A 14146-nucleotide genomic window follows, 5' to 3' on the forward strand; every position below is an offset into this window, starting at 1 on the left:
GTCGCCTTTATATACAAATTCTATTTCGCCTTTACTAAATATCGTGATATTTTCTTATATACCATTTCAGACAAGACATTTAACTAAGGATGGCAGTAAAGGCGCATCCTATATCCGGACTATGAAACACACTGAATGGGACACCACATCACCAACTTTTTATGTCACGGACTTTGATATTACTAAAAGCTTGATGATCATAATAATAAAAAAAAACTATCAAATTCGTCATTTTTTCATCAATATAAACATTTTAAATGAATATGAAACGCATACACATGAGTTTTAAATAAAAAATAAATATATATAAACACATTTATATATATATTTTATATATTTATAAAAACTATAAGAATCGCAAAGTTGAATATGGCAAGCGAAAGCTATTTCACATTTTCTATAATTGGCTTTAATGTTTTATAATTACAAATTTGTAAAATCTTCTAAGAAACAAGAGTTCTCGAGCTAAATGCATTGTAATCGAATTCAGAATACACATTTGCTTTTAATTTGATGTAGTTATATCTATTATATGTATGTATTAAATGAGTCGCTTATTATTGTAGTTTAATTTAAGCAAAATATACAAGTGCATGCCGATGTAAAGAGCAAGTAGTGAAGGCCTGGGAAGTGAAATGCTTTTAAAGTCTCATTTTTTACAAGAACCAAGCAAATTTTTACGCTTGCATATTTTAATGAAAAATATACATAAATACATACATTATTATTATACAATAACAAAACATAACAGAAACAGAAACACACATAGATAAAATTTAAAATACTTATATATACAAGATGAACACAACCGATATATGGTAATTATTCACATGAAGCCGCAAACATACAACAGAATCATATACTTAATGCTAATTTTCGTAATGCACACCTTTGCCGTGTATTCAAATTATAATAAATTATTACAAGATTAAAACGTCTTAGCATCGCCAGTGTAATGGGTTATAAATATAATAATATTTGTGTTAAAAACATACAGCAAATAGAAAAACAACAAAAAAAAAACATTATTTGTATTGTAAACCACACGCGTATGAATAACCAAATAAAATGCTTAATAAAAAATTGCTCTTATTGTTTTCTTTTGAGTTCATTGCATACTCACATATAGATGGAGTATGTAAATGAAAAAACCCCCAAATGGACTTAGCCGTTATAAGCGTTTGAAACTGAATTTGAGTGCATATTTAGTATTTGAAAAATAGTACCATAATTAAATACCACATTGGGGTTGTCAAGGCGAAGACGGACATGCGCTTGTGGTTTTTACTTGTTAACAGCAGTCTGTTATTTAAAAGCCAAAGCAGTATTTATGTAACCAATTTCAAAAGATGTATGTAGTATTTTTGTAAATAGTAGCATTTTCTCTTCCACTCTTTTGTCAAACTCGCAGTACTTACTTTTAGAATCATGCTCGTATTTGTTAAGCAGTAGACTTGTTCACATTGTAGACCAAAATATATTAAATAGCATTTATTTTTTAATGATTATTTAATTTAAAAACAAAAAAAAATACCAAATTCATTGATTCAGTTCATTAATTAACTGGTTCGTTCTGCAGGTAGCTCGACAATACTGCACATCCACACATTACAGCTGACAACGAAAGCAACAGCTGACGAAGCAGCAAGACGAAGAGAGCAAGCAACACTTCGTGCGTATGGAATAGAAAATTGGAAAAAAGGCAACTGCATAGTGAAAAAGTCAAGAGAAATGTGGTTTTTAAGCACATAATTGCATAGCAGCTAAAAAATTAAACTATATAGGAATCTATATAGAATACAACGCACAAACGGGCTATGAAATTGCTGCCAAAATTTCTGATTCTTCGTCGTTGTTGCTATCGCATATCGTATTGAGTTGACAGAAGCCAAGAAGCAGATGACAGATGCAAAACTAAAATCTACGTGCAAATTTGTGAAATTCATTGAAGATAAAGATAACAAACGAATGTTGAGACAGTGGTGCAAATAATTCTAATTATACAACAGCCCAACCGTGTTCCCCTCAAAGAACGAAACTGGTTATACACACAGCGACGACGACAGCAACGACGACGACAGCAACGACGGCGACGGCAACGAAGGAACGGGAGCAGCAGCAGCAGCAGCAGCGAAAGGCAGTTCAGCACAGCGGAGAGTGAGGGTGAGTAAAAATCGATTTGTTGCACAAAACGCCACAAACATACACACGCACACGATTGTGACAGCCCTGTACACGAGGGCGAGTGTTTGTCGTGGGCGGGGCGGGGCGTGTACGAGGAGCTGACGAACTGTTTTGATGAGAGATGCCCACTACAAAATTTGAATACATTTCCAGGCAATGGAAAAAATCAAACTAAAGGTTATCGGTGTGCTGCGCGAGCGCGACGGTGGCACGAATGTGAATCGCAGCGGCGGCGTCTCTGCTGGCGTTGGCAGTCATCAGGTGGGCGTGGGTGCGGTTGTTGCAAATGGGGTCACGCAGGACAATAGCAATGGCAATGGCAACGACAACGGCAATGGCAACGCCCCTGGACCAGAACGCACCGATGCACATGCACTGAATGCAGCTAGTGGTGGTGCTACTGCCACTGGAGCGGGTGGTGCGGCACGCACGTCTGTGCTCTCACGGCCACAAACATCAAAAATCAGTGCACTCGATCTTGCTGGCATATTGAATACGCGACGGCGTCTCGAATGGACCAAGGAGTGGCTCCGCAAGAATCAATCTGAGTTTCTCAGCAAGGAGAATCTGCTTAGTGAGCTACAGTCGCGAAAGGACGAGTGCTACCATTTGAATTACTTCCTAGCCATAACCGAGAGCCAGTTTCGATATCTGGTAGAGAAACTAGAGCCCATCATCAGTCAGTATGCGCCGCAGCGCAAGAAGAAATCTTTTAGCGCCGAGGAGCGTCTGGCCATAACGCTCAAGTATTTGGCAACGGGTAAGCAAATTGCTCACAAATCGATTTTAATTCCTTTCTAAACCCATGTGTAGAATGGTTAGTATACATAAACATATATGTATGTATATTGCAGGTGAAGTGCATTCTTGTCGAAACTACTGCTTCCGTGCCTCCAAATTTGTGATAAACGAAATGATTGCCAATATATGTCTGGGCTTCTATGAGCACCTGAAGGACCAATACGTGACACTACCAAAGACTGATGAGCAGTGGCGCATCGCAGCCACCGATATGGAGCGCAAGCATAACCTGCCCCAGTGTGTGGGTAATCTATTTATGCGCAGCATTCAGCTGCAGAACAGCATCAGCAACGACGAACGCAAACGAGCCACCGTCATCTTTACGGCCATTGTCGATGCTGACAACAATTTCCAATATGTGAAGGTGGAACGTGCAGCGAACAGTCGACCAAATGATATCTACAACCAGACCACTGCCGTTGAGCATATCGAACAGAAGATGCAGGCACTGGAGGCCAAATCTGAGCCGCATCGCAAAGGCTATTATCTCGCCGGCGATGCGGTGCTACCAAGCACGTCGTATTTGGTCAGCACCCGGCTTGTAGCCAAAGAGAGTGCCGCGCACGCTGCTTTGGAACAGATCAATGCTCATGCTGAGCAAACTTTGCGCATATTGTGCAATATATTCCCGATACTGGCGCAACCACTGCGTGTTAGCGAGAAGCACGTCAATGAGGTGGTCTTGGGCTGTGTGGCATTATACAATTTCCTGCGAAAGACCGACGAGTCCTTTCGGCGCAACAGCGACAGCATAGTCCAGCAGCGCAACGGCATCGAGCAACATCAGCCGGCCTATGCGGACGGCGAGGATATAGATGAGGATTGCATTATGCTGGCCACAGAAGAAGAACTGCGCGAACGCGCTGAGTTCACACCCAGCGTGGGATTGACCACCTGCTTCCAGACGCTAAGCGCACAGCGTGGTGATACGCCAGAGGGGCAGGCCAAGCGAGACTGGCTGCTCCAACTGCCCATTGTGGCAGCACAGCAACAGAATGGTAATGCCGCCACGAATGGTGGCGTATATTAGTGCAATTTTACCTAAGTACTTTACGAATTTTGTATAGTTCCTTGTTTTCTATTTCTATTTTCTAAATCATAATCTATATATCTACATATATATATACACACATGTATTTATAGATATATATCTATATATTTGAATTGATATTGGCATTAGCAATTGATATTGGTTATGTTGCTAGCCAGCTAGTTTTGCCTCTAATCTTCTCTGCATTAAGTGAGCTGTTCTTTTGCTTCTGTGCTTTAAGGTTCTGTAAAGTTAGTTTAGGTTTTTATTTTGGAAGTTCAGTGAATGCTATGTGATGTCTCAAATCTCTATTGTGGCCCAGTGCTCCCGGGGAGCTTTGCAAAAGCGATAACCAAACGTAAGGCGAGCGAGTATATCGAGATGAAAGAAAACAAAAAAAATAATAATAATAAACAAATGAAATGAGAAAACAGATCAACAAAATTAAAAGTTTAGTATTCGTATTTAAGCAAGCAACAAATTATACATAATTATATTTACAATAAATGTGTAAGGAATGGTCTTTACGTGTCGAAATCTAAACACTTGTCTCAAACGCCTGTTCCTATGTCCCATCTCCTGTGCTGCTCCATTGCGGCCAGTTCCTTATAACTGTGTACAGTGCGTCGCCTGGGCTTTTGGTGGCGCTCAACTGTCGGTGGCCCAGCAGCTGATAACTCTGGGCAAGCTCTCCCTGGCTGACAGCATGCTCCAGCAACGACTGGGCAGCGGCCAGTGCTGCATCTGTGGGTGGCTCCAAATCAAAGTTTCCAATGAAGGCAATTGCCAAGCTGTTGGCGTTATTTCCAGCGGCTATTGCACCCTGCTGGCTGGGACTGCGTGCCTCATAGACGCGACCGTTGCCACCAACCAAATAGTGATAGCTAATATCTGAGTATTTCAAGCGAACCATCTGATACGTCTGGATACCGGCCACCTGCTCGGCACAGCTCTGATCGTCGGTGCAGCCACGCCCAGCCGTATGCGCAATCACAGCCCGACCCAGGGGCAGCGACATTGGTGTCATTTCTCCACTTGGTGGCCGGGCATGCCAATCCTTGCGAGAAACTATGGACACGCTACTCTGCCCATTAGCAGCTGTGAGTGCTACAACAACCAGCAGTACTCGCCACGCGGAGCTCATTTCAGTGACTGAGGCAAGCTCGAGAATGTGCTGTCACTTATTGACCTCCGATAAGCACCTAAGAGCAGATAGACGAGGTGACTTTTCTGTGAACGTCATATATAAAAGCATACACAATTGGAACAGCTGCGAGGGCGACTCAAACAGTTGTCAGCTTTGTGCGGCAATACTTAGGAAAACTCTTGTTTTATTTATTTATTTATATACTTTCCATATTCCATATTTACTTATATATTTGTCTCTCAGCTTTAAAACTGTACGAGCTTCCCCAAAGAGCAAAAATCTGTTTACAATGTTCTTTTGCTGTTCTTTTGATACAAGGGGAATATACAATTACATCATATTCGTTTCATGCGGGGATTCACATTGATAGAGTACGGAAATAGAGGTAGCTGTCATTTAGCCTGCTCTCTCGCCCATTATGTTAAGCCGAAAAAAGAACCTCAGCTTGACACAGATGTTCTTCACAGTAATTTAATTAAAAAACTTTCGTAATTAAATGCAAAAGTACAGCAAGAAGCAAAAGGGGAAAGAATAGAATGCATTTGCCCATGGCTAAGTTCTTGGGGTGCAAATCCAAAAGTGACAACGAAAATGCAAGTAAGCGAGCTCCAATTAAAGCCAAAATGAATAAACATAAAAAAAAAAAATTACCAAAAATGGATGCTGAAAGGCCACGAAAAACAGATTTTTTTTGTTGGGTTTCAACTTGAAAATTGAAGGCCCTATACAAAGAGCCCATAGAAAGGAGCGAGTTCCACATTCACTTCTCACTCTCTCATTCTATCCTCTGTCTCTTCTGTAACTTGTTGTTGTTGTTAAACTTCTAAATTCTGCAGTAAAAACATATTTTTTTGTCAGCTCTATTTTGTTTGCTTGCTATTTGGCCCGCATTCCGGCCAAAAGTTACGACAAATTCACTTGCCACGCCCACTTGGGCTCGCAGTGACTTGGCCCGCTGTGGCCCCATTCCTGGCTCATTTGCAAAATTGTTGAATTTATTTCGCTAATTGCTGCTCATCCGTTTAATTAAAATTAAAAGAACTTGCACAACTTAAAGAAATCGTTTTATATCACCTATACCCATTGATTATGGGCAACTGGGGTGTATTGGGTGCTTTCACATACGTACTACCTTCAATTATTCCTTAGAATTCTTCTCACTCTATAAAGCAGCTATGTTCCTGCTCAGCTTAAGTAACCAATACGCAGTTTCTGTAGTTTTCGATTTTTGAAAACATTTTTGAATGAATTCCTTTAGGATTATATACCAGTCGATAGCGCTGATTTGTAGCTCCCGCGTATCTAAGCTGTCCATTGGCATTCAAAAAAGATTATAACTGGTAAATCCTTATTCAACTGAACCAATTTAATAGTTAAGGTATCTGCAAGTCGACCCCTCTCTCTCTCTCTCGCCTACCTTACTCCCACTGGCTTTCATTTTAATTTTATTGTTTTTCTTTTTATTGTTTTTTTGTGCGCATTTAGTGGAATTTCGCATTGGGCACGTTTAGTTTTTGTCGTAAGCAAAAACAATGTCGCTCATCCGCCTCAATTGCTGTGTGCAAAGTTTTCAGTTTTGAGTTTTCAGCTTTTGAGCATCTGGCAATAACAAGAGGCGCCTGGCAAGCTGCTAGCCAAATTAAGATGTAGGTAGGCTGCATTAAGGCCACGTTAAAGACCACTTCACCCACATAGCGAAGGTGTCAATTGTGCCAGCCAAAAAGTTGTGGCCAGCAGCAACAACAAGTTACAGCAGCAATAGCAATGGCAACTGCAACAGCAGCAACAGTAGCAACAGCAGCAACAGCTGCAGCTGCAGCCTTCCCCAAAGAGCAAAAGTTGTAACCACAGTGGATTTTGGTGGCGAACTTTGCTGTGGCAGTGGTTATTCGATGCATCCCGGCAATGGTTGGGTTTTTTGGGTGTTTCTTGTAATGCGATTTGGGTGTGAACATTTTTATGACAACTTGCTTAAATTTCATAACAACTCGCTGCACAGAAACTTATTTCGCTTACGAGTTTTGTTGCTGTTGCCGTTGCTGTTGATGTTTGTTGGACTTGTGTCGCCAACTAATGAATAAAGTTCGTTTATGAATTTTCACCAAGTCAAGCCATGCGCAGCACTTGGCCCAAGATTTAACCACAAAACTAAGTAGCTCAGATTTAAAGCCAAAGCAGCAGCTAATTGGCTAATTGGCATCTGGTTGCCAGGGACAACTGTGAGTGCGGGAGTGTGGGGAGGCGAAGGGCCAAGGGAAATGCAACTGCATTCATTATTCAAAATCATTTGGGTTGAGGCTAAACAGCTTAGCTGCGTCATAGTATACAGTAAAGCAATTGTTGCTATCGTTACACATACGCCGTGCTGTACAACAAAAGGAAGTTAATTAAACTGCATAAGTCCCACATTTAGTCAACATATAAATGTATATATATTCTATTTCTTGTTCTACATTTTTCACTTACTTAAAGCCAAAAGCTAATTAGAAAATAAATTGAAATACTTTAACTTGTTAACAAGCTGTTGAGCTTGCCATCTCCTGCTGCCGCCTTGGCGGTTGGCAAACAGATTTCTTGTTCTTGCCTTTGCTCCTGATACGAAACTTCAAATATATGCGAGGAGTGTGGGTGTAATGCAATATTAAAGTGAAACGAGTATGCGTAACATCATTCGCATCCGCATTTCCATATAGTCGTTGCTCCTTTCATCTTAACATTATCATTCGCATTTCCATTGTGATCATAAGCGTGGTTGGCGTTGTGTCCTGTTGCTGGCGCAAGCGAAGCTCATCGACATCAGTTTGGGGAAAAACTCGCTGGTCCTGCTGCTCTTTCAGCTGCTGCTGTCACAATTTTCATGCTGCTCTAAGCTATTTTCATGCACATTTTGGCCACTTGTGCGCTTCGCACAAACACTTCAATTTCGCTTCAAGGATGCGTGTATGTCAGCAGGAGCCGAAAGAGAAGGGGGAAGCTGTGCTCTGGCATTGAAGCGTGCTGACTAGAATCAACCAGTCAAGGCAGTCAAAGTGCCGGAAGCAAATGCGCTGTGACGGCGGGCGGGCGTTATAAATACACACATATATAAATTGTATCTATATATATATATATATCGTTGGGAATATGTGTGTCTGCGCTCTCCAAACATGCAACTCTTTAACTATAACTTTTGATATATTCTAAAGAAATAATGTGGGAATGCACTCAAAAGCAGTTGCCAATGGTTGCAGCAGCTGGAACTGCTGCTGTAGCTGGCGATGCTGCCATCAACTACTTAGCGTCAAAACGCTTAAAGTTAAATTTGTAACGCTTGAAGTGAGCCAAAGGCACAAAGCCAATGAAGTTCGTGTCTGTGTGTGGCACACGCACACACACACACACACACGCTCTCACTGGCACTCTAATGCCAGTTTACTCATCTATTTTTATTAAATCGCCACACACTCACACATACATGTTCATACGGAGGCGTTGTCTGTTAAATCGCAGGACAAGAAAACAAACAGCACGTTACGTATACGCAACGTTTGCCCAGCAGCACAACAGGCAGCAGCCAACAGCAGCCATTGACTTTGGACACTTGACTGTTGCTGCAACTAGAGCACTACAGTACAGTTTTGCCGCCCATATGTACAACCCCCTCATATCTAACAGTAGCTTATTTTCGGTGGGTTTAATTTTGATTTAAATGCTGGCAGACAGCTTGAAGGCAAAGTCCGCTGCGCGTCGGTGCAGAAACAAAGACATGGATGCACATGCATCTGGACAGGCATAAAACTTCGTTGGGACTAACTGGTAAACCCATTCGTATGGCCTCGCCTCAGTAGTCAGCTTATTGAAATTTAAGATTTTGCTTCTTTTTTTTGCACGCAATCTAGGTTAATGAAAGGACACCAAATCGATGAGCAAAGAGTCGCCCACTCGGCTGTCATTTCATTTGCATTAGATTAAGGTAAGCATCTAAGCATATTTCCTGACAGTCAACAGACACAGCCGCAGCACGAAGCCACATCTATAGCCACAGCCACAGGACAAGGTCCTGCGCCTCGCCTTGCGAATGTAAAAGTTGCAACTTGTAGCCTCAAAATAACCACAAAGTAAACACCAGAGTGTGGCAGTAGCAGTGGCAGTGGCAGTAGCAGTGCCAGTGCCACTGGCCATGGCAAAGTGCTGCGCAGGGCAGTGCAGAGTGGCTGAAAAGGTATTTGAATAGCCCAGCCAAAGGACGTGGACAAGGACATTGTAGCAGCAGGCGAAGAGCAGGAAGTGCGACAGGACCAGACACGAGTGTCGAGTAGTTGCAGCTTCTCATTATTGCGGCTCCATATGCCGCCCGTTACACCTCTTCTCCTTTGGCAAAAATAAATAAGTGTGTAATTTAATATTTAAGGCTTTGTCAGTAATTATTTTAGTACAACTTGTGCGCTACCCGTTACTCGTTACCCGTTGCCCGTTGCCCGTTGTCCGTTACCAAAGCGACCAAGTTACTAATAGAAAATAGCAAAATAGGACAAAGCAAGCTGCTGGAAAAGTGGGCAAAGTGAATTATATCTGCTGCTTGATGAAACTAACATTAAATATGTATACCATTAATTAATGTGCTTTTTAACTTTTAACTGAATTCATTTGTGACAGCGTTTTCGATGGTTCGATAATGACACTTGGACTTAACGATAACTGATCCACTCCTCACTAGCTGAACTTATCGACAGATCCTTGTTGCTTGCTAGTGCAGATAAGGGAGGTACGCTGTTCACAACAGCAATCTAAATTAAATACTAGATAAATGATAAAAAATATAAGTATACAATGCTGCTGAGAAACTATAATTCAAAAGCCATGTGCCCCGAAATTGACCCATTTGCTACACATTTGTCTTTATTAAACGTTGAAAATTATGGCTTGGCTGGCTGCACACTCGAAAGGGCGTATAAATTATAAACCAATTTACAATCTAACCAAGCGAAAATGTGCACGAAATGAACTACCAATTTGTAGAGTACAACAAAACCGAAACATAACTTAACGAAACATTATAATGGCACTGAGTTAGCGTGAACATGAATTATGCTGCAAAAATACGAAAGGTAGAAAAATATATGCTTGACAATGAAAAAGCATATTTTCATAGGCAAACCCATATGCACACACACACACCCCAATTACGGTGAGTATTGGCTATAGTGCACAAGTACGATAAAAGAAGTAATAAATTAATAGAAATAAATGTTATTGACATAAAAGAAACGGATATTGTGCACTAGTAAATTACAAATTTTCGATTACTTAAAGATTTTTCGTTATCGATATAATTCAAATATTAGTTTAATTTTGTTCGTTAAATTTGCTTAGTAAAAAATACTCAAAATGAAGCATGTATATATATTTATCCTGTTTTTTGGAGCTTTTACTGTACACACGACTAGATAGCATACAATGTTTCCATTTGCCACCTGTACGAGCGAGTTCTCAAAATTTGTAGTCTTTGTATGGCCTGGTGTGCACATCCTGGACATCGGCTTGTATGCTCATCGCATTCTTTTTGCTTGTTTTTGAATATGCGCATAGTTTAAGTCTGTAATTATTCCAGCATTTAGTTTAGCATTTCGCCAAACAACTGGCCCCTTCTCCCTTTGGGACTCGCTATGAAAACTGCATGCGTCGTTGATCCTACATCTTTCCTTCTCGTCCTCTCCCTCTCCCTCTCCATCTCCTTCTTTCTCTCTCACTCTCTCTTTTACCTTGTCTATCTCGGTCTGGTTGGTCAGGATGTGGCTGGGTGTTTTGCGCGTGTTAAAGTGAATTTTAAATGATTTATTGCACGTCTAGCTGTGGAGGTCCAGGCAGTACTCAAACTGCATGCAAATATTCAACAATTACAAAAACGCGTTTTACGAATCGTGTGAATTTCACAGGCTGCCTTTCCTCCTTGGCAACATCTTTTGCAGCAAGGCTCATTAGAAAGTTAATTGTAATTACATTTACATTTATGTTTGAGCTACTAAACTAAGTTTGAGTGGAATTTTGAGTGCTGGCAAAGTCTTGCAGGCAACGGACTTAAAGGGATTATATTATAAAGGCACTCCACTCGAATGAATTTCCCCAATGAAGACATCACAACTGAGTTACACTCAGGCTGCATTCGAACACAAGCAGCAACTCGCATAATTCACACAGCGTGTTGCATCAAACAGGATACACACAACAGGCAACTCACAATGTTGCGTATACGAGTTCGATGCTCTCCTTAACGAACGCAACATCAAACAGCGAACGCAACATGTTGCAGCATGCCTTTGCAGAATAACGTAAGGAGCAAATGAGTGCCTGCAGCAGCACTTGTGTTGAGCTAATTTTGAGTTGAGTTTTTTCGCTGATAGATTTTGAGCGCAACAAAAATTCATAATTGTGCATAATTTATAAATTAAGCGAAAAAATTGAATTAAGCAAGAGGCAAATGTAACCAGAAATTACATTAATCAGAATTCGATATATATGTATATATGTATATAAATATATATATATATATATATATATATATATATATATCGTATATATTTGTATGGCAGGAGGTTTAAAAAATAATAATCAAATTAATAGTGCAGTTTATTTGAGTGTGCAATTTGCGCTGCCTAAGCTAGCACCCTCTTTGCATCTCCCTCTCTCAGCTTCATCGCTTCATATATCAATGCTACTTTTTGGTCATGAATTATTTTGGCTCGTCTGCATACGAAATTCGGAGCGAGGGAGTGAGACAGCGAAAAGGGATGGGATGGGGGCGCAGTGCATATGATGCATGAAATAACAATAATGAAATGACAACAAAAGGCACGGATAACAAAAGGATTGCCACAGCAGGCGGGCAGGCAGGTGGGCGTGGCAGGCGTATGCACATGTCACAAGAGCAGTTGACCGATTCGCAGTGGAAAGAGAGTCAAATCCAAATTCAACTCAAATGTGATTTTTGGTCACTTTGAAAATTGTTGATTAGTTACGCCTCAGTGCATTAAAAAGAGACAGAGATAGATAGAGAGGGGGAAGAGAGAACGGGAGAGGGAGTGGTAGTGGAAGTGGAAAAGGTAGATGCAGCTAGATTGTAACTCGTTTTGAGCACTTGACATAGAAAACAAATTATGGACATGCAACAAGGCCACAAATTGTGGCATGCAATGAACCAAAAACACACATAAAGAACATTCAATAATGAATGTAGAGAAAAATTAAATTTCTGACATATTAACAATTAAAATACGAAATCAATTAAAAATTGCGGTTGCAACGAACAGCGCAAAGATGCATATATATTGTACATAAATATGTATATATACAGTAAAACTGTCTATTAGCGAACAGCCTTAAGCTCTCGTTCTCATTTTTAGTATATATTATACATATGTACGAATGTTCGCCTTTTGCCCTTAAGCTCACAATTGGCGGCCGCCTATGCGAGTCTTCACTGTGGCATATATATGTGCCACGCCTACCCATCTGTTCGTTTGGCATTAATGTGCATTTACAAGCGCATTTTGTGTGCTTGCATTGCTTTCCACAAACATGCACATTACAAAATTGATTGTTAATCAAGTGCAACAACAGCAAAAACATACACAGTCAGGCACACACATTGAATTCATACTCGATTTAAGCAGATTATGAATTCAGCTTCAATTCATATGTATAGATATATATGTACGCATGTTCTACATACAAATATAACAAACAGAGCTACTTCCAAGTTTCATTTGTTTGTGCACGTTTTTGATATCAATTATAATTGCTTTGCCATTATTGGCATATCCATTCTTAAGCTAATATTCTCTGTGTTAATTTGCTGTATTCAACCTAAATAGAACAGCATAATGTATGCAGTTGGCTGTTAAGTAAAGATGCTAATCTCATTTAGATATGTGCATTTAAGCATACGCATATATTCGAATTTAATAGTTAATTTTCTAGTTTCAAATGTCGCGCACATTAATCCCACAAATGGATCGACCACACTCTGACTAGCGCAACCAACTTCACGTCATTCAATATGCGTTCGCTTAACAGCCTGCAACATGTGTTAACAGCACAGCTGTTTTCAAAATGTGATATGTTATTCAATAATAAAGCATTTGCAAGCAGCCACTTAGAAAAAAACTAGTGAATTCTTAGTAAAAAAGAAGTTAATAAAATGTTTACAATACGCTATGGCAAGCAATTTACGCTGGCCCTGATGCATATGAGTCGGGCTGTTCAAGTGCAGCCTAGTTGCGGAATTGCGGCCTGGTCAAGAACACAATTACACACAGCACAATTGCACCGCCAGCAAAAACAACAGAATCAACACAGATGGTTGACAACGCGAGTGGCTGATAAGGATTCGGAGGCTAAAGATCTTAAACGTATATATTATGGAACATTGGCTCCACGAATGAGAATGGTGAAGCTCTTCTCGCTGACCACCAGTTTGGCCGGCTTGGCTGCTCAGCCCGTTCTCATGGAGCAGGGCATTAAAATAGGTGGCACGGGCATGGCCATCTTCCTATGCTCGGTAGGTGGTTTCTTTACCTTTGTGACGCCTTTGCTGCTACATTTTGTGACCAAGAAGTATGTGACGGAACTGCACTACAATCAAGCTACGGATGAATACATTGCTACCACAATATCCTTAATACTGTTGAAGATCAAAGTGAGTCAAGCGTTCCGATTGAGCTGTGATTCAGTTTATAATTCAAATTTGTTTTTTTTTGTTCTAGACGAAATTTCGAGCAAGTGACGTGACTGTGCCGGAGGTTCCGGGCATGTTTACCTCGTTTTTGGTAAAAAATCGCCCGCTCTTCGTTGACCCAGCGCTCTTTGATGATCCCGAACATTATGTTCGCATTATGGGCTATGATAAGCCTATAGACTTTAAATTAAATTTAAAGCTTGAATCGGATCCAATTCAAAAGAAAAAGTAATAAGTAAATAAATGTATGAAAATTAATTTTTATATAGTT

General features: G+C 40.5%; 4 protein-coding genes across 4 annotated transcripts in view; 3 read left to right on the forward strand and 1 right to left on the reverse strand.

The window, feature by feature from the left end:
• LOC111595148 (titin) overlaps positions 1-262 on the forward strand; it is a 61318-nt gene extending 61056 nt beyond the window's left edge. The window contains exon 27 of the mRNA XM_030225450.1: positions 71-262. The gene's annotated coding sequence lies outside the window, so the exon portion shown is untranslated. The remainder of the gene's footprint in view (positions 1-70) is intronic.
• A 1166-nt stretch (positions 263-1428) lies between these two features.
• LOC111595090 lies at positions 1429-4030 on the forward strand. The gene is made up of 3 exons (XM_023308650.2): positions 1429-2163; positions 2338-2944; positions 3039-4030. Exons 2-3 carry the CDS (start codon positions 2341-2343, stop codon positions 4013-4015), a joined length of 1581 nt encoding a protein of 526 aa, XP_023164418.2. The 5' UTR covers positions 1429-2163; positions 2338-2340; the 3' UTR covers positions 4016-4030.
• Positions 4031-4115: 85 nt separating this feature from the next.
• LOC111595092 (peptidoglycan-recognition protein SD) lies at positions 4116-5159 on the reverse strand. The gene has a single exon (XM_023308651.2). The coding sequence runs from the start codon at positions 5157-5159 to the stop codon at positions 4581-4583; it is 579 nt and encodes a 192-aa protein (XP_023164419.1). The 3' UTR covers positions 4116-4580.
• Positions 5160-13254: 8095 nt separating this feature from the next.
• On the forward strand, positions 13255-14107 carry LOC111595042 (transmembrane protein 70 homolog, mitochondrial). The gene is made up of 2 exons (XM_023308567.1): positions 13255-13836; positions 13904-14107. Exons 1-2 carry the CDS (start codon positions 13339-13341, stop codon positions 14105-14107), a joined length of 702 nt encoding a protein of 233 aa, XP_023164335.1. The 5' UTR covers positions 13255-13338.
• The last annotated feature ends 39 nt before the right edge of the window (positions 14108-14146 follow it).

Source organism: Drosophila hydei, unplaced genomic scaffold (genome assembly GCF_003285905.1).
Source record: "Drosophila hydei strain 15085-1641.00,03,60 unplaced genomic scaffold, DhydRS2 tig00000001-arrow-pilon, whole genome shotgun sequence".
Taxonomy (NCBI): Eukaryota; Metazoa; Arthropoda; class Insecta; order Diptera; family Drosophilidae; genus Drosophila; species Drosophila hydei.

Excerpts from the sequence above, each read along its gene's own strand:
- LOC111595042 (XM_023308567.1), top strand. The coding sequence starts at position 13,339 with ATGTTTACAATACGCTATGGCAAGCAATTTACGCTGGCCCTGATGCAT. Across the intron at positions 13,837-13,903 it reads TAATACTGTTGAAGATCAAA|ACGAAATTTCGAGCAAGTGA; the intron begins GTGAGTCAAGCG and ends TTTTTGTTCTAG.
- LOC111595090 (XM_023308650.2), top strand. The coding sequence starts at position 2,341 with ATGGAAAAAATCAAACTAAAGGTTATCGGTGTGCTGCGCGAGCGCGAC. Across the intron at positions 2,945-3,038 it reads GCTCAAGTATTTGGCAACGG|GTGAAGTGCATTCTTGTCGA; the intron begins GTAAGCAAATTG and ends TGTATATTGCAG.
- LOC111595092 (XM_023308651.2), bottom strand. The coding sequence starts at position 5,159 with ATGAGCTCCGCGTGGCGAGTACTGCTGGTTGTTGTAGCACTCACAGCT.